Source organism: Triturus cristatus, chromosome 3_1, assembly GCF_964204655.1.
Source record: "Triturus cristatus chromosome 3_1, aTriCri1.1, whole genome shotgun sequence".
NCBI classification, from domain to species: Eukaryota; Metazoa; Chordata; class Amphibia; order Caudata; family Salamandridae; genus Triturus; species Triturus cristatus.
This window is the reverse complement of record NC_140583.1, coordinates 393,174,389-393,195,219: the sequence shown is the minus strand read 5'-3', so window position 1 is coordinate 393,195,219 and position 20,831 is coordinate 393,174,389. Positions and strand designations below refer to the sequence as shown.

Here is a 20,831-nt window from a genome sequence, read left to right as displayed (position 1 = left end):
ACCCATGACAAAGCAAGACTCCCCTTTTTGGATATCATGATCTATCCGACATTAGGAGTGCTGGGAAGTGAACTATACAAAAAACCTCAGACAAAAAACTCATTGCTTAGTTTCCAAAGTCATCATCCCAAGTCCCTACGACACAATCTTCCAGTAGGGCAGTTCCTGCGGATCCGTAGGAACTGTTCAGATTTGGGTAATTTCCAGCATCATGCTGAGGCACTCTCAAGGCAACTGCAAGTCAGGAAATACCCTACACATTTAGTCAAACAAGCCTGGAAACGGGCGTCAAACAATAACAGGGACGCTCTCTTAGAGCCCCCGGCAGTTAAGGCACCACTTACAAGAATGACTTTTGTCACCACCTTTAGTACACTATCAAATAGTGTCCAGAAGTCGGTGCGGAAACACTGGCGCATCCTCAATGTGGGAAACACAGAGATACCACTACCTTTGTTCTCTTTCAAGAGAGGTACGAATCTGCGCGACAATTTGGTACACACAAGACCGAGGGCCAAAGACAAAGGGACAACATCTACCTTATGGGACTTACCACCAGTACAAGGCCACTATCCATGTGGCTCTTGCACAGCCTGCCCACAGACACAGTTAACCAAATCTGTTGATTTAGGGTTAGAGAAACCCTGGATCCTACGACGGCACACCAATTGTAACTCTGATCGGGTAATTTACCAAATCACGTGCCCCTGTTCACTTAGATACATAGGGATGACCACACGTAAGATAAAGGTCCGTATCAGCGAACATAAAAGTACCATCAGGTGTAAAAAACAAGCGACCAGATTAACTAGCCATTTTTTGTCCCACAATCACAGACCAGAAGATCTGCGCTGGGTAATCTTAGAACAACCCTTTATTCCACCTCACGTTACAGATATCCACAAGTTCCTCTTCATAAGGGAACAGAAATGGGTGTTCAAAATGCATAGCGACTGTGTAGGTCTGAATGACCAAATACCATGGACCTCGCTTTAAACTGACGGGTCGTTAATAAGAATTTGCTTAAACACCCGGGTTGAGATCATGAGTTACACTTTTAGAATGCCTATTTGTAATTTGACTACGTGGTTTATTTGTGGAATACGATAACATCCACCACATTTAAGTTAGATATAATACACGCTAACCACGTAGCCTTTGCACATAGATCAAAAAGCACAATCATCTATGAGCATATGGCACTAAGTTATCATTGTTTCGGGAAGCAATCTCCTTATAAATCATAATAAACTACATTTCCCGATGCGCATTGCGTCTATGCCACAATGCCTCGCCGTCATCAGCAAGGGACAGCTTGGAGCCGCCGACCGCGCATGTCAGTAGTGACGCGCGGCGACTCTTCAAATGGGATTCCCTACTGCTGTAGTACACCTCCCCTTCTCGCTCATACACCGCGAGAGGTACCGACGGAGAGGTAGGTGGACAGATATAAACTGACTAGGTCTGGTGCAGTACCCGTAACTTTATTAATCAACATCTGTTAATATGATTACGGTGCCTTGAGTCCCTGGTTAATTTCTTGGCTTAGTTCTGGGGTCTTCCTTAGAATACCGAACAGGAAACCTTTGACTAAGGAAATGCCGTATTGTGGATTTTTCACTGTTCACTCTCCGGTACCACACACATCAGTCACTGGCTTTTAAATAACGCAGTATAGCAGTAGACTTTGGGGTAGAGAAATGATAGTGCTTTAACCAACTGCATGGGCACTTCGTCTGTTTATAACAGAGACATGTTTGCTGACAACCGTCTTTCGACGCTCAGTCGACCGTGAATTTCCTGCCTTGTCTGTTTTTAAGGGTTGCGCGCAATGTACTAATGTTTTAAATGTTTTACTAGCATTTGTTATGTAATGTTTTACGCTAGTACTTTTTCCTTAGAGCGGTGCCTCCTATACCTGAGCAGTTGCCGGGTGGGGTGAGGCACATACCCAGTGTAATTCGGGTGAGTTACAATTCTAACGTTTCACTTGCGGTGATGGACGTAGAATTATTTATTACACTATTTGGTAATTCTGAACTAAAATCGACATTTCATTGTGGATGCGGTTTTTGTAACATGTCACCACTCTGTTTGCATTGACCACTGTTGTTGCTTTTACAGGTATTTACCTGTACCAAGATCATGGTCCAGGTTGTATGTCTTTGAGTTTTTTTGTATTCACTACACCGTTAATATGCAGTAGCTTTCTGGTCCTGACGAAAGCTGGGATAGAGTATATCCAAGAGCTGAAACATGTAGACCAGTCTTTAAGAACACAGTTATTTGTTTGAACTGTATAGCACTGTTTAGTTTTAACTTGGTATCAAGGTAGCACTAGAATAAACACATAATTGTATCTTGACAACCAATTTTAAATCACTTTTTCTTTATCACTTGCACTGCATACATCACCCACTATCATTACGCTTGTGGCCCCTTTGATCCAGTTACACATTTGGGACATCCATCGAACCAATATCTACATCAATCTGGTAGAAGATGGTTCCTTGGTCAAGTTCCCCGGTTCCCAAATGATGAAGCAAGCCACTTGTCGTGGGTGATGGGAACTTTGTTTACGTGTACATACACTCATGGACACATTGTGTACTTTGTTGACACCAGCAAACACCTTGTTCGATATTTGTAGAGTGGTTACACTATTGTTGCTAAACATTCTTTGGACTCTCAGTTCTTCTACTGTGTATACAGATTGGAACCTACACCATCTTGTCTGCCCAATCCAACCACTGTTCTAGCTTAGCTTGGTGGCAGATTACTTCAGTAATTATTAACTTCGGGGCTGCTGGGTTAGGGACAATGGACCATTATTTATATGTGTCACAGGTAGAGGTGTATGAAGTTTTCATTATAAGTTTTGGAAGTTCCCAATTTTTGCCATTCACAAAGCTAGCAAAGTGCTCAATTTTAAACTTGCCTTCCCCTGTATAATTTTTTTTGTTGCATTACAAAATCATTCTCATTATATTGTTTTTAATTTGCAACAGTATGGCACTTTTTCATTTATGGCCCAATCTCTATTTTATGCCCCCCCACCGGCCTTCGTTCATGTTGGCTGTTTTCTTGGTGATCCCAAAGCCAACCCATTCAAATATGCAAGGCTACTGGTCAAAGGCAGAACAGGCCTATACTCTGTCGAAAGACATTCGCCCTTGAATCTATATGGGCAATCTGTTGTAAAGGAGCTGAGGTAGGCTATCACCTAAGCCACCCACAAAACATGAGATACAATTTTGGAAGTGCATGTGGTGTTAGTTAACTCCAGAGGCCAAGAAGTATAGTTTGTGTAATGTGACACAACTAACTACAAGGCTGGTAAAATGTATGCAAAGTGTGGGGAATGTTTTGGCAAACACTAAGGGGTCAATTCCGATCCGGGTCGGAAGGGCACCGAATGCGATACGGCAGGAAAAACTACGAGCCGTATGCGTGTTTTCCGGCCGACTCGTACAGCTGTACGAGCGAGCAAGTACGATGCAAGCTACAGGAAATTCACCGACCGAGTCGTTTCCGGGTCCGAACTGCTCCGTACGTCTCGGTCGTAAGCTAACCATGGCGTGCAATGGATGCGATTCACGACCGAGCCAGTACGATGCACGCGTCGGACAGCCTGTACGAGCCGGAGTGTCCGGCTCGCAAATTGTCCGGGTGGTTGCCTTTGGGGGTCTGCGTCGGACCCCCTGTCACCCGCAACCCTACGACTCGGACACAGTGGGAGACCCATGGGTCTCCCCAACACAGGCATGTATGGTGCGGATGGCACCGACGTGTATCCACTGTAGGGGGCGCACTGGTCCGCGATGTACCCATTCAGTCAATGGAAGCCCATGTACGCGTCGTACGACCGGCTCCCATTGACTTCTATGGAAGTCCGACCGAACCGAGTCCGGCAGCATACGGCCGCATCGTACTCGCTCGGACGGACTGCAGGACTCCGGCTCGGTCGGAAAAAACTCCGGATCCGGCTTGGTCGGAGTGCTTTCCGACCCGGATTGGAATCGGCCCCTAAATGTTCTCTTTATGGGCTGGTTTGAGCGGGAGCATGCCTGGGGTCGGCATGCGGCTACATGGATGGAACACATAATTTTCTGGGGCAGGTACATCAACGATGTTATCATGCTTTGGGATGGAGCTGTCCCAGAACTTATGTTATATTATGAATATCTTAATGACAATCCATTTAATGTAAGATTCACCATAAATCACAGTTCAGAGGAAATCGATTTTTTGGATGTGATCCTTTTCATAAAGGAAAATTACATTCAGAGCCGCACACATAGAAAAGTCACATCCTGTAACTCTATGCTGCATTTTCAGAGTTCACATCCACAACATGTAATTTCCAATATCCCCTACGGGAAAATGATACGTATGAGAAGGAACTGCAGCATAGAAGAGACGTTCTCCTTGAATCTTAGGGAGACAGAAGAGCGTTTCCTGGAAAGAGGATATTCTAGAAAAATACTGAATAACGCACACAAAAAAGTGCTGAAGGTATCAAGAGCAGATACACTTACAGTAAAACCTCGTATGAGAAACATAAAAACTCTGATGTCATTTAACACACAATTCAACGATCAAAGCAGTAAAGTGTACAATATCCTCAGGAAGCATTGGCACTTACTCACAAACATACCAAGTTTCCAAGGGATCTTAGATAATAAACCTAAGGTAACCTATAGAAGAGGTCAGAATGTGAGAGGCTTGTTGTGTCCTAGTTACATTCAAACATCAAAAATAACATCTTGGCTTACTCCTACTGTAACCGGGTTTTTTACTTGTAAAGACTGCAATGTCTGCAAAATAGGCAAAAATAAGACCAAGAAGTTTAGCTTTAGCCCCTTCAGTGCCCGCCCCTTTCCCCGCCCTGTGCCGGCCGTTTCATTAGCGGGCGGGGTTTGTGACGAGCTGGTCTCGTCATGGGCACAGCGCTACCGCGGCCCATGACGAGACCAGCTCGTCACGGGCATTGAAGAGGTTAACACCAAGCGCAAGTACAATATAGAACATCTTATTAACTGTAACTCTAAGTACATAGTATATGTCCTAGGATGCCCCTGCAATAAAATCTATGAAGCAGCACCAAGAGACTGTTAAAAATAAGGATACAGGAACATGTACCAGCACTCCGCAATGGTGACCTTAGATACCCCCTTACGTTCCATATGCAAGAAAAACATACAAACGAAGAGGAACTTTGGTTTATAGGAATAGAGCATGTTCCAGCCCACCCGAGAGGGGGGGACAGAGAACTAGCCCTAAGAAAAAGAGAAGCAGGCTGGATATGTAAACTCAAGTGTGGAAATGGGCCACAACAGCGATGATGAGATGCATTATTTTCTGTAGATAACTAGATTACACCTCAAGGATTTCTGGAATACTTCATGTCCTGTTTAGATAACACACAAATGGGATTGTATATGTTTATACATGTTTGTTTAAGATATGCTATTCCCTCCACCTTTCTATGAAGAGTTATGAAAAATTATATCTCATATCATCAATGGTAGGCATGGGATCATGCCTACGACGTGTTATACTCCCTTTTCTCCCATAATGGTACCTTTTTTTCCCTCCCTTTATGTACAGATTAGGGTTGATTATTACAATGTTTGGATTGCTTTCATTTTTGATTCCTTGTACTTCCCTCCCTTTATGTACAGAATAGGGTTGATTATTACAATGTTTGTATTGCTTTCATTTTTTTGCTCTGGTGATTCCTTGTGTCTCCAGTTCTCTCTTTGGTTATATCCTCTTGGAGCTTAATTGATGCTCTAGTGATTCCTTGTATCACTACCTTTCTCTTTGGATATATTATTTTGGAACCTAGTGGATGTAGGGTTATCCACTCTTGGATTATTATTTTAGATCCCTTAAAAATTATAGTCCTGTCACGACACTCGGATAGTTTGTTTCAGAAGACTAGCCTCAACATAGGAACCTATTGGACATACTGGGCTCAGGTCATAAGGTGTGGTCGCTTGCAATACCAGGACTCTATCTCCTCTTTTTTACCAATACCTATTATCTATTACATTTTATGGTTCAGACCCTGTATATTTTCTCGTGTTATACTACACTATGGCTGACACCCAATATGATGGAGCCTCGACCTTAGCTTTGAAATAACAGGTTTTGTTGTGAATCTGATTCCCCTTAATATCTTATGACCGCAATTGTTACGGTGAAAGAATGGTATGAATCATCCACAGCCTTAATTGTAGAGATGCATATGCATGCTTATTATTACTTTATAGATGCGTGTTTCGCACCTTGAACTGGATGGGGATATGTAATCTCTTGAATTCGATTTATAATATTACATCCACCATTTCTTGTCCTCGACATGAATTACTGCACAGGGCACGACGGGATTCGTAATTCAGAAATGTATATATTAACAACGTTCCAAATGAGTCTTGAGACAAATATCCGCCTAGGATCGGAATATTCAAAGATGGCCGTCAATTTTACTTGGGTTGTCATGTGACCTTACTTTTAAGGAACTAATTCAGATTACACAGGTACTTTGACTCATGAGCAGTCCGGGCTCTATAAAATTGGGAGAAACGCTCTGTGCAGGGCACAATGGGGATCGCAATTCATAAATAGACATTTTAACAACGCTTAAATGGAGTCTTGAGACGATTACTCGCATAGATTTTGAACATTGAAAGATGCCCGCCAAGCTTACTTGGGTTGTCATGTGACCTTACTCTTAAAGAACTAATGCAGATCACACAGGTGCTTTGACTTATGAGCTGTTCGTGCTCTATAAAATTGAGATGACCGTTCTACGATTGTATCCTGACCGGAGGAGTACGTGACGCTGTCGAGACTGGCTGGACCGTGACTATTAAATTGCGGTAAGGACGCTGGGCAGTGGAGAAACGAGTGCATGAACTCCCCTAGCTTTCAGTTTAGGAGGAATTACTTTTTTTGACTTTTTAAAGTTACAATCTATATTATCTCTTTGACTCAGCCGAGGATAAGCTGTTTACCCACGCTTAAAGTCGTTCGCAAATTTCAGGAGTTGATCATGATAACAGCGGGGACTCTTACGTCAGTATTAGATTTAGCCCGTGATATTTACAATGGAAATGAATTATGGGTTATTGACCCCTATACATAATATGGGACAGTTTTTACCTTATTCAGACATGACATCTTAATCAGAGTAGGTTATAATTATGATGACCCCGACCATCTACGGAAGTTTTTCTATAATAGAAAAATTAAAAGGCAACTTACAGCTAAAGGAGCAGGGAGGTTCCATGGACATAACTATGTTAGTATCTCTCTCTGCCTTTCTCCCCTTGTATACACATATATTCGTTTTTCTCCATACAGATTGATTCTGCTTTATACGCGGGGAGCTTGTATCTATACCCTCCCTTTCCATAAAGAAAGACTGCTTATATACTCCATATATTAGCAGGAGAGATTTATAGGTAAGCGATAGTGAAATCTATCAATTGACCATTGGTATATAGGAATGGGTCTATTGGCTTGACTTCAAAAAAAATTTAATGTTTTATCTTTAATGACCAATAGGGGCTTAATTGTAAACATCATATATATGTTTAATGGACCCCTATATTGTGGGGGCACTAATTATATGTTTCTGCTTATGTACCAGATACATTTGGATGGGGAAACGATCCTAAGGACTTTCCCTTAATGACATTTTGCTGAATCAATGGAAGGCCTATGAAATTAGCCTTAAAGGAGCCCACCACTTTATTTCTCTAGTGGTTGGAACTATCTCTCAGGTGAGCACCCCCAAAGGTTTTCAGAGACGGATTGCACTAATAAATGGATCCATTAGCGTAAATTCGGGACACCTTAATTCCATTAATTATAATATCCATCTAGGCTCATAGTGCAGCTACATATACCTCACTGAATTAGTACTTAATATATGTTTCTGCTTATACACCAGATATTCAAGGATGGGGAACTGATCGTAAGGATCTTCCTTTCATGACTTATCGCTCTACTGTTGGAAACTTAATGACCCTACTATCATTCCAATGGTAAGATCTGGCATCTCCTGCTATTCTACACATTACATTTCGTTTGTGGATAAGCTTAAATCAATACATTAGCCCTCCCCTATATCTCTGTACAAGGTTCCTTTATATCTTCTTTCGTCTCCTTCTTCATGTTTTTCCTTTTCTTTTTGTTTTTTCTTTTGCCTCCTGGTTGTCCATTCCAATTTTTTTTTCTTTTTACTCGAATATAAAAACTTCTTCTAACGTTGTCTAAAGACCTCGAAGTTTTAACCTTGTTCGACATGGATGTTGTCATATGATCCTAACACCGAGTAGCAAGAAGCGGCTATCTTTTTGCCTGCTAATGCGGGCCTATGGGTAGTATAATATCAGATAGGAAATCAAATTTGTACAGTCGTCCATTTTTGATAAGATGTAGGACGTGTTTCATGTACGTCCAAAAAAACCTATAACTTGATGTAATACAAAGTGTGATTCTCATGTCTCTGTGTTTGATGTACCCTCATTGTATGTGTTTTTTAAAATGTATATATATGTATTTTTTAACAGCCCTGAAGAAGTCCTGCAATAGGACGAAACGCGTCGGCTGTGATGTGCTTTTTAGCATGTAAATTGAATAAAAAGATGTGTTAATGAAACTTTTGGCTTACTCACTGATTGGATCTGGACTATACTAATGTTCTTAATTGATCTGTATGATACGGAGTGGTGCACCATTGCTTTGGGTTTATTTGTCATAGTTCCGTTGGAATTAGTACTGTAACAGTCGGTACTGCTTCTGTGTGCACACACACCCTTGATCAAATTTATAGGGGTTAAAGATTTAGGAGTTAATTAATGGTTAGGTGCTGACACTGTGAGGGTTCCACTGTCTTTCTTCTGGTTCACCTAAATGTTCTTTTATTTACATTCTCAACACCCGCCATCCACCCCCTCACGTGTTTTGTTGCTTGACCCGCTTGCCCCACCCCTGCTGCCAGACAAAACTGTGCTATGACACGGCCAGCGCTGGCCACATCACAGCGCTTTTTGCAAGGACCTTCGCCATGCTGAACGGCAACTGTGCTGCTATACAACGTGACTAAAAGACATTGGCATTTACATTACCGAGAACTATTGGCTTTGGCAATGCTTGTTCTCTTTAGTACTCAATAGGTTGGCTCCTTTCTTGTAATCTGTTTTGGAACATCGTGCACTCAGCACCTTATCCAGCTCCTCTTTGCAAAGCCTGGTGTGATTATAAGGGTCTCCAAGATTCTTTACTCTGAAGGAACAATTGAAGGATATAGGCTCGTCCAGGAATTAACACATTTGGTACACATATGATATCTGTTTTATCAATACGGGGACATGTAGGTTGGTTTGAGTTCCATTTGTGCATCATACAGTTGAAGAAAAGTTGCACACATCCAATAGTAATCTTACAGTTGCAAACTGCCAGCAACTCCAGGAACAGAAATGAAGGTAAATAAAGCCACTTGTCTAGAGAGGAAATTTACTTTGTGATTGTTATCTTTAAACTATAAATACACACATAGTGAAAAACCTTTAATAATTCCCTTCCGTTTCCTTGTAACGATGAAGCTCATAGTAATAAAAAACTAAATGTATTTAGCACGGATTACGATAAATAAGAGTCAAACATGAGTTACAGAGATACTTATGTGTTACTGTCATTATACACTTTTTCTATAGTAAAGGGTAGAGCATTCTATGTGCGCACAATACTGCTAGTTTTACGGTATTCTGAACTGTCAGGTTGTTTATTGTTTCTTGGAACAGAAGCGACATCCTGACCATATCCAAGGTGAGATTGCAGGTGTTCCTAACTAACAAGGACACTGAGTGCCCAAGTGTGCACTGAAAAGTTGGCCTCACAAGACTCCCTAAATCCCCAGGAAGTTTGTACAAGCAGTCATGGTATTATGTCAAAGGAGGAAGTGCGCAGGTAGAGTCGAGGTGCATAATTACTACAACTGTAATAAAGATGAGAAAGTCCAGTCAAAGTTGTTATTTTATGGAAAAATACACGATTTTAATAAAACCTCAAAAATATCTATGTATACAAGTGTAAAGTAAAAGAACACAATAAAAGGTGCATTAGAGGAGCAAATAACAACAAGCATTGGCATAGTCAATAGGTCTCACCTTTGGGACCTTATAAGTTTAGCCATGCAGCAGATACGTCCAGTGGGTTTCGCAGTGGCGACAGGGGCAGACTGGTTCCCTTCAGCTCCGAGGTGTGTAGTGCAGAAAAAAGAAATGCGTGCCGCCTCCCCAAGTGGCCGCCATGCTGTGTGCTAAAGCATGGCTGCTGCCCATAATAAAGCATGCACAATAAAGTGCATGAAACCAATGTGTAAAAAACAAAAGGAAAGGGAAGGGGGGAGTTTACATAAAGGGGTCTTCCTGATGAAATTAAAACTATGGATGTGAGTGAAAGCCATTTTAGGCAGCCTGCTCCTTTGTGCCCCCCCCCCCTTGCAGGGGGTTTTGCAGCGGGGACAGAGACAGATATTCAGTTTTAAGATGCCGTGCAGAGAAAAGAAATGCGCGCGGCCTACGATACAAATGCGATCCGGAAGCGCTAATATTATTGACAAATGACATCCTTTAAATGAGCAACAACAGAAGACGAACCTGATCCAAGGTTAATTTACGGATGACCCGTGTAAGTAACTAACACTGACAGGCGATTACCGTACCTGCTCCTCCGCAGTACTGTTAATCGGTACTCGTTTTAGCTGCACGTCGAGTCATTTAAAAACAAGCATTTGCAATGCAATAGGTCTCGCATTTACGTGAGTTTGAGCTATTGACATTGCAAATAACTATGCCTTTTATTTTTGTTTTCGTTTTAAAAACATAAATAAAAGGCATTGTCATTTACAATGCCAATAGCTTATACTCATTTAACTGCGAGAACCTATTGCATTGCAAATGCTTGTTGACAATATATCTCCTAGTGCAGACTTAGACTTCATATCCGCTTAGAAGTGGTAACATTGGAATTCGTTTATGTGACCAGAAGAGGATGGCATGCCATTGTTAAGGCAACGGGACACTCGCGAGCATTATTCCCACCCCAGCGCCCTCTTTTCAGTGTAGTTTCAGGTCATTTCTATCGACAGAGAGTACATAAAAAATTAGAATACACTGCAGGATACATTAATAAAAAAAGTGGGCACCTAGTTGCACATTGCGCCGAGTGACCTGCAGCTGTGTGCTTGTGAACTAGGGCACACATACATCCCTGCTATTTACCATTAAACTGCAGTTTCCATAGTACGGGAGAGGAAACTGTTCAGAACTGTGATTTTGCTATTCACAGAGGGTTGTCCGCCATTTTAAGGGTGCTAATGAGAGGAGCGCGAGATCAAGAATACCAGCACAGCTTGCACCGCGTCAGTGAGAGCGGCTGCTGTAAGGGGGCGGGTGCGGTGGAGGGGGTGTTGGGGGGGAGCTGGAACTGGCACAGCGCAGCCCGGCAGTGCGGCGCTTTATCTTATGCTGAGCCTGCAGTGGAGGAGGGGGAGACGAAGAGAGACACAAGCACAAAACAAAAAGATACACACTTCGGGAAGCGGGAAACAGGCAAAGGCATGTAATTACGCTGATAAACAGCTAGCGAGAGAGACGAATGATCTATATTTAAAAAGATGAATAAAGTGCAAATACGAAATGGGAGAGACAGAGTGATCTGAAAATATGTCTTGCCTTTTAATGGCATTGTCTAACCTTTTGGCTGTGGCTAAGGTATTTTCGTGAGGCCGCGAAAGTGAAAGTGATCGCGACGCGATCAAACATCAAAGCGAAAGTGAAAGAAAACGAGTGCTTTCAGGCTGCCAAATGGTGCGCGCGCCCGGCGCACATGCACTGTATTTGGAGGCCTGAAAGCACTCGTTTGCACTTCCAAAACTCGCTTACTATAAGTCTCGCCAGAGCAGCGCTAAAGCGCTGTCTCAGGCGAGACCTAAAAATCTGCTTTCAAATGCTTAATGGTCCAAAGTGCCCCCAATGATGCACCTCCCCCAAGACCACACATACTTTACTGGTCAGCTCTGCCATCGAGGAAGACTCAGTGAATGCCACGTTATTTATGTGTATGTTGCAGCTAATAGTTGCAGATAGAGTTGTCTCTCCATGACAAAAGTTCAGGAGCATGATTCTTATACACCATTAATCAGATTCAGTCTGCAACCTTCCCCGAAATGACAAAGAGATGAGCCTCTGCCAGATTATTGCCTAGGAGGAAGTGCTGCTGGTGCCATGGAAAGAAAGTTCACCCCTCTGCGTAGTGTTTTCTTCATTCGGTCGCTCCTCCATGTTCACTGTAAATACACCTCGACACTCCCAATTTAAACCAAAATGATTGCAGTTGGAACGCAAATCCGGGCAGAGATTTGCTGCTAGCATGTCATCCATAAATCGTGAGTAGGGCTGGGTTGTAGCCTAATGCAGCAGTTGGTGATCTGGGATGATCACATGGGATAGGGAGGGGAGGGTGTTCAGGGCCAGAGTCCTTGTTGCCGACGACCAGGTTTGGGCTGAGAGCCGCGATGGGAAAGGGAAGGAGGGCCAGGCAGGAGAGTTGTTAAGACCTGTGTTCATGTTAAAAAAAAAAAAGAAAAGAAACGCGCCGGGCTCCGTGTTTATTAAACAAAACAGGGCGCGCGCCTCCTGCAGTGGGCTGAGATGGCACAGTGTGCGGCGGCAGAAAGCATCAATTAAAACAAAAAAAGTGTTCTCCTACAATCGTGAGTGGGGGTGGATTGTAGCCTAATGCAGCCTCTGGTGATCCGGAGAGATGACACAGGATAGGGAAGGGAGGGCGCGCAGGGCTTGAGTCCTTGTTGCTGATGACCAGCTTTGGGCTGAGAGCCGAGAAGGGATAGAGAAGGGAGGCCAGGCATGAGAGCTGTAAAAAAAAAACCAGAAGGGAGCTGCGCCATTCTAAGCATTGCGCCACACAAGCAAATGATTTAAATAGCCCACTAGGAATGCAGCTTGAAACTTAGAAACAAAAAAAAAAACGCAACTAAGAACAAAAAAAAATGCGGCCGCGAAAGTGAAAGCGACCGCACTGTCATTAGTAACATAATCCAAGGGAAAGGGAAGAATGCAGATGCCACAATGCGTGCCGCTGCTCGCTCCCGACTCCAAAATGCTATGGGAGGGAACATTTAGACAAAAGATGGGACAAAGACATGCCTTTAGGCCAATTGCGTGCTTTCATTTTTTGAAAGCATATGTAAAGGCCAATAGAATCTAACAACCACACGCACAAGCTTTCTGAAAGCTTTCTTAATGTTTGGAGTGATTCCTAGAGGTCCTCTCCTAAAGTAGCGCATGCGCACTGCGCTAGGCTCGTCCTAAAAAGAACAAAGTTGAGTTGTAACTCCGGGCCCCCAAGGTTAACAAAATATATAGTGACTACAAATTCCATGTGGTTTGTCAGCAAAGAGTGCCTTGAGAACTGCAATCCTCCCACCAAATTCACAGTAACCATTTAAACACTTTTTACAGGTGCATTGCTAACCGATCCCAAAGATCAGAAACACAATGAAAACACGCGATACAATTGGTGCAATCAGTAATGAAAGACAATGGGACCATCTACCCACAGAATCAAGTATCTCAGGACTAGTATCTCTCGGCTCAGGGCTATCATGACCAGGGGGAGGGGGGAGAAATCCTAGTGGCTCCAGTACAATGGCTCCGCAGGTATCTCGTTATCGATAGGGGCAGAAGGCTGGTTGACCCAGAGGCCCACTCAGCATGTTACCCCGGAGAAATGAGAGCACATGCATGTAGGGCCTCTTCATTCTTTCTTGCTCTCACTAGTATGCAGGCCTAAGTACTTGCACAGAGAAGTGTGGCTCTGGGATACTTCTTTCTGCACCCAGGCCAGTTTATGTTGGAACTGGGGCTGGGATCACTCCACATCGAGTGGTTATTAGTTGGTACTGGGAAAGGAAGTAGTGGCCGAGGGTCTCACTTAAATCCACAAAGGAACAAATGCGAAAATTGGTAGCGGGGCAGCTGCTTCAGAGGGCATCACACTGGCATTTTCCATCAGAAAATCGACTGGGTGCAGCTCCATGTTCAGGAAGGACCACGGCAGGGTTCAAATGGGTCTGACTCAGTGTTGATGCTCCCACAGCAGGATTATAGAGCCAACTTCTGTACATCATCCTTGGCAGGTGAGGAGCAGGCCACTGGCAATCAGGGCCAGTTAATCCACGCTAACTTTCAAACAACCAGGTTAAGTGGCTTCAGCCAATATCCCACACTGTGTTAGTAGGCGCAGATGAGGGACACCTACAAACACCCTACTACAATCCAAGTGTTCGCAGCAGTGGAACACATACCCCTTGATAACATACCATTCACGCCTACAGTGAAAACGAATGCACCTTTTTTGGTGACAAATATCTTCCAGAAAACAAACAGATTCATAAACTGAGATGCAAATACACTGTACACTCACCACTGAGAGAAAAGTCAACGCTAGATGCTCCAAAAATAATGCTTTCTTTGGTATAAATGGCTACTTCTCGGTCTGCTCGAAGGTCAAATAAACGACACTAGAGGAAAGATAAAAAAGGCAAGTAAACATTTCTGGTTTCTCCACTGACTGCAGCTCCTAAATAATAAAGACACATATATTCTCCACTGAAATTTCTCTACGTGTAGGTCTACAAAGCACAGGACATATTGAAAAACAGCTGTGAGTTAACATTATCAGTATGATTCAAATGATTGAGTACTGGGGCATGGGACTAGAATTATCATTAAAATACTGCTGCTTCTGGTTCATATAGATCCTTTAAATCAACCACCCAGCTCCACTGTAAATTCATTGATACAACATCCGCCGCCCACTGCCTCCAGCTTCCAAACCTCAGCTCTGAAGCGACATCGCCTTTAAAAGCAGTCACTGGGTTTATATGTTAAGGGCATTTAAGCTTCTACCCCACTGTGGCTGTAAAGTTGTGTGTGTGGGCGGGGAGTGTTTGGGGATGTGAATGACTGGCCCACATCAGTCAATAGTGCTACCTTGACAGATTTGCAGATTCTTCTATTAAGTCTGCAAAACAGCAAAGCAATGCTGTTGAACAAGGGAGGAAGGGATGTCTACAATGCAACAGAAAAACTGACTTCATCTAGTCACATATAAAGTAATGAATAGTCCTACAAAGTAGGGACACAGAGACTGTGACGGGCACTCTGACCGCCTGACCAAGAAAGGGCACTGAAGGGTCTGAAAGTATGGAAGAATGTAAAATTAAAGAATGAACTTATATTAGTCTTGTTAGATATACTGTGTTTTCCAATAGTCCAACATGTGAATTCACTATTAGGAAGGGCATTAAACTACCTTCACATTACCAATGGTGTGATGTGTAACCGTGCAGGTTTTTCGGATTGTTGTTCACATGCAAGGGTATAATCTCCTAAAACCTATGTAAACATGCTATTTTCAAGGACTGATCCCAGTATAGTTCGGGAGTAGAGTTACTGTTTAACATTTATGGGATATTAGCCCTTGTCATTCACCCACAAAAAGGTCAGAATAGAGGTAGCAGCTCATTTGTGAGTGTTCTTTACAGGTTTCACTTTACTTTCACACTCAGCGATGGTTTAAATGAAAATGTCAATATGGTCAATGTTAGACCTGGTACCTTGGCATGGGTCTCCCTTCCAATTTTGCTGTTGCCTCATGTGTTTTTGCTGGTGTTAGATGCTTTGGGCACTGTGCCACTGCTGTCCAGTGCCACAGTGCAAGTGCTCCCTATTCTAAATTGATGTATGAATTAGTGATTCCATGATTGGTTGGTTTGGTTTACCTGTCAGACCCTAGTACAGTGCACCAGGAGGGCCCAGGGCTGGTAAACCAAACACTGCTGGTGGGCTTGCAGCACTGGTTGTGCCACCCACAGAAGCAGCCAGTAAAAGTGTGTCTATGGCCTGCCATTGCAGAGCCTGCGTGCAGTCTGGTACTGTCATGCTGACTGGGCAAGTGCATCCACTTGCCAGGCCCTAACACTTCCCTTTTCTTCATATCAGACACCCCTATGGTAGCCCCAAGGACAGAGTGCATTGTAAGTATAAGGTAGGACATGCCCTGGTGTGTGTGGCATGTTCTAATAGTGAATTACAGACATTACAGACATTTTTGTTTTTCACTATTGCAAGGCTACCTGTTCTCCATAGGCCAGAATGGGCAGTTTGATTATTACATCTTATAATCCAAACTGACTCAGGGAACATGGTAGAAATTCGAATAGAGAGATCTGCATCTAGATGCGAGGGAGGAGTTGCACCTGCGACCTGAATAGGGATGTGCCTTCCCTCCACAATGCTGGCTCCACCTCCTGTGGTGCGTCTGATGTCTCTGCCCTGCACTCTGAAAGGAAAGAAGGAGTCATGTAAACAAAGTGCTCCAGGACTGACCAGAACTGGCTTGGACTAGGCAAAGGCCTCTCTGCCTTCAGAGAACAAAAATAAACTGGATATAAATATTGGGACCCAAACCTAAGAACTTTAGATCACTTTGGGAACAAGAAGAAACCTTTGCTGAAGAGTGGAACCAGAAGAAACTGAGGAGAGACTATCCCTAAGCTGAAGTGCTGCTTGGGGGATTGGCCTGCAGTGGTTGCCTGACTGCCAAAGAAAGGAGAAAGGACTTTTGTGTGCATTTTCATTCAACTTGTGAAGGATCTCCAAGGGCTTGGAAAAGAGCTTGCCTCCTGCTGAAGTCTCAGGGACAACAGACTTCAACCACCAGCTCCCAAAGAGTTCTCTGGAAGTGCCTGTAGCTGTATCTGGGCCTTCTGAGGGACTGCGTGTCACAAGGAGCTGGAAGCGTGACTCAAGAAGAAGAAGCGTGTTGCCATTGCAGCCGCTGCCGTCGCATCACAGATGTCGCCGCTGTAGCTGTCCCATTGCACCGCATCACGAGAAGCGTCCCGCAACACCGAAGAAGCGTGTTGCCATCGCAGCCGCTGCATCACGGATGTCGCCACTGTAGCTGTCGCATTGCACCGCATCACAAGAAGAGTCTCGCAACGAAGAAGAAGCGTGTCGCCGTTGCAGCCGATGCCGTCATATCCCGCTACAAGGGTGTCGCCGGTGCAGCTGTCGCATTGCACCGTAGAAGCGCCTCGCATCCACGGAGAAGCGTGCCACCGTCGAAGCTGCGTCACTGAACAAGGGTGTCTCCGCTGCAGCTGTCGCATCGAGTCGAGACTTCTCGCAACATTGGAGAAGCATGCCACATCAAGAAGAAGACGAAATCTTTATTTCTTTGCACCAAACTTTCATCGCATCGCCATCGCTGCAACACTTTCGTTGCCCTGCGTGTCGCATCTTAAGGTACATTGACTCACAGTGTCGCATCTGAGATAAGCCTGTCTGCTCGGCCCAAGCTACCAAGGGGATGAGCATGGGTTATTTTAGGAGTGTACCCCCTTACCCTGACTAGAGGCAAGGGTCCCTATTTGTCACAAGTACCTACCTGTGCCAACTAGAGACCCCCAAATCTAACAGTCAATATGATGATACGATGTAGACTAATGTGTCTTCCGCAGCCCCCATCCAGTTAGTTATATTACTTGTAATAGTAGTGCCAACGATCCAGAAGCTGAGCGCAGTCCAGCCTTGCATTCAAGCCCCGCCCTTTTCAGTCTGTTTTCTACAACAAAAGTGATGCCTCTTGCATTTTCTACAGCCATGACCATTCACAAGGTTTCTTTTATGTCAACTAAAATACTTTAAACTGATGCAGCATCCTCCTCTGAATTTCTTTGCTCATGATTTACTGCTTACATGTGATCTAAAGCATGCCTTGTGCAGAGGGCAGTAGCCTCTATGTGATCCCCGACGCCTGTAGCTCTGATGCCTGGAGGCGGGTCATTATATTTCATCTTGTAGCTTCTCTCACTTAGAAAGCACCCAAGAAACACCATAACAGGGTACTGCTGAGAGCCCCTCCTGAAACTATCTCCAAGACAGACCAAAAGGAAATAACCAATAATTAGGCAGCCTTGGGGCACTCCAGGGTAAGGTGTGGAAACCTTGACGGAGTTACTTCATAATTTCAAGCTTCAAAGGGTACATAGTTACAACAGGTGAGTATGAGAGCCCAAAAAGAAGGTCTGTGTAGAATCATCTAGACCTCCTGTGTTTTAGGAAGGTAAATGTTTGCCAGCACTTGGGCCAAAATATCTATGAACATTGTCTGGGTAGAGGAGCTGCTGCTCCCCCGGGTCCATCGCCAGCCATGGATGGTCTGCCAGGATGTTTCACTATTGGGCGGACTCCAATCCCACATTAAGACAATTAGACTCTGGTCTTATTTGTGTTCTGTATGCCTTACTACCCTAGGCTTCTCATGAGCCGCCTTGCACTCTCCACAGGTAACACTTTTCTGAACCACTTTACCACTTTGATTTTACTGCCTCAGGCAACACTAATGCATGTAGGATCAGACCGTGCAGGCTCTGCCGCCACCAGCTCTGCAGGCGCCCTTACTTCTGCCTCCTTACTCTTGATTGCTCTGACAGTACTGTGATGGAGTACGGACATGCCCGGACTATCACACATCAGAAGCGGAAGTTCACCACACCACATTTTCCAAACCTTCACATACGTAGTCATGGCAGTGAAGAGGAAGTACCCAACAATAAACGAATAGTTCACGATGGTGCCACGTGCAGACAGAAATGGAAGGAGCAAGGATTTGTCCTCAGCGCTGGACAGGCCTTCTATTCCACCGGGCATCTCCATGGTGGGCAGCAGCCTTGGAGCCTGGGCCGCTCCTCGTGCCTCTGTCACTTTCCCTAAATCACCCAGGTTAATTGAAGCAAATGTGGGGAGGCTTCAAGAGAGAGAGAGAGAGAAGGGGAGGGGGAAAAGTAGGGAGAAAGTGATCAGAGAGGGAGAAGAGAGAGTGGAGAGAAGGAAAGAAAGAGAATGGATGGATGCAAAGAGAGAGATTGTGCAAGGAGATGAAGGTTTGGTTTGAGCATTTTTGCCAGGGCTGCTTTTGCTTCACCAATCCGTCCCTTTCGTCCTCCACTTCCGCTCAAAGGCAGAAGACCTTCTGAGCAGCTTCAAGTGAGAAGGTCTGGAGAGACCAAAAACAAACTAGGTGTCTAGGTAGTAGTGGAGTTACTAGCCGGGGGTTAAAGAGGGACCGTCCGGGAGGGCAAGGGGTGAGGACAGAGACACTGGAATGTGAAAGGGACAAGCCGTAAACTGCTGGGATGACAGCCTTAGGGCCCTAGGACCACTTTTTCTCCGGTTCCCTGCGAACAATTGCCGACAATCGGTTTACTAAATACAAACGGAATGTAACAAAGGAAAAAGAAGCCATTTCCTGCTTGCGATGCGTTTGGATTTTGATACATCAAATGCCTAAAAATACAGTCCAAACTGTTAGCTGGGAGAAAATAGGTGTTTTTAACAGCTCATCCAGAGAAAATAACCCCCCCTTTTATGTAGAGTGATCCTATACATACACGTTGGAACCCAACTAACAATATTTATTGATGTGAAACAATAGGGATTGTTTTCTTAACATCTTTAATAGATACATCTTTGCAGACCGTTTACTTGTAGAGAGGGTTTATGAAAGCTGCATTTTTCACAGACGTACGAATCCCTCGGGTTCTTGATTTCCTGACACTTTCGTTTTTGAGCCAAAGCATAATTCGTTTCCATTGCACATGTATTTTTGATTCGAAAATGGATAGCTCACATGCCATTTCAGCCAGAAATATTTCATGCGTGGGAGTTATATTTTTGCAGTGCAGCTGCCTTGTGATCTTGTGCCTGATTTATAAATACACAATTATGGTTCCACGCACAAAAAAGATTCTTGGGAACACAAAAAGGCATTTTTTAGTGAGAAACCTGAGTTATTTCCACATCTAGTGTATTTAAGGGACCACATACATTAAGCAGTAGAAATTATACTTACGGATAGAATAAGTATTGCAAAGCACCCACCCAAGCACTCACAATAGCAATAAAGAATGCCTGCAGTAGAGCAAAATAATTAAACGAAGCATTGGCAAAGCCAATATGTTGTGTCCCCTGGGTTTCAACATTTAGCTCTCCCAATGTTTTCCTTCCCACAGATGCAGCACCTAAGATATTCACTTAAAAACACAGTGCAAAATTAAAACTGAAATAACACAGAAGTTATAGTTAGGATGGCGCTGCAAAGTTATCCTGTGTGCCCTGTGCACTCCCATTATTTGCTGACTGGAACTGGTGGTAGCTGACTCTGACCGCATCCTGGGCTCTACTAGTCAGGCCCAGGACCAGTGCTATGTTAAAAACACAAGTGAAAAAACACACATGCATTAGGGTACGCTATGTGTTAGGGTACACCTATAATTGGCATGACCTACCCTTTGAGCCCCTAGAAGATAATAAGGAAATGGGGATTAAAACCACCTTTAAGTCACTAGTTTATAAGAGGGTATGGCCGTTTAGATGGCAGCAGCCATTTTGCACTTGCATGTGTGCACTGCTGAGCGCCTGAGGTCATTTTAAAAGCAGCCCTGTATTGCAGTACTGTTTTAAAAAGTAAATTAGTTGCAAACGCAACTTTGGTGTTAGGAGCTCTTAAAAAGTGACAATCTACATAGTTTGTACATATTAGGTACACCTAGGGTCTCCCCTAGGTGTTCCAGGGGTGGGGGTCATGTAATTGTTTTTGTAGAGCAGATCCATAGGAGACAGCACATTTATAAATATTGTACATACATACATACAATTCTA

General features: G+C 43.9%; 1 protein-coding gene across 1 annotated transcript in view; it reads right to left on the bottom strand.

Moving 5' to 3' along the window:
* GNB5 (G protein subunit beta 5) overlaps nt 1–20,831 on the bottom strand; it is a 322,810-nt gene that overhangs the window by 54,791 nt on the left and 247,188 nt on the right. The window contains exon 11 of the mRNA XM_085644176.1: nt 14,527–14,623. Coding sequence (XP_085500302.1) covers nt 14,527–14,623 — 97 coding nt within the window. The remainder of the gene's footprint in view (nt 1–14,526; nt 14,624–20,831) is intronic.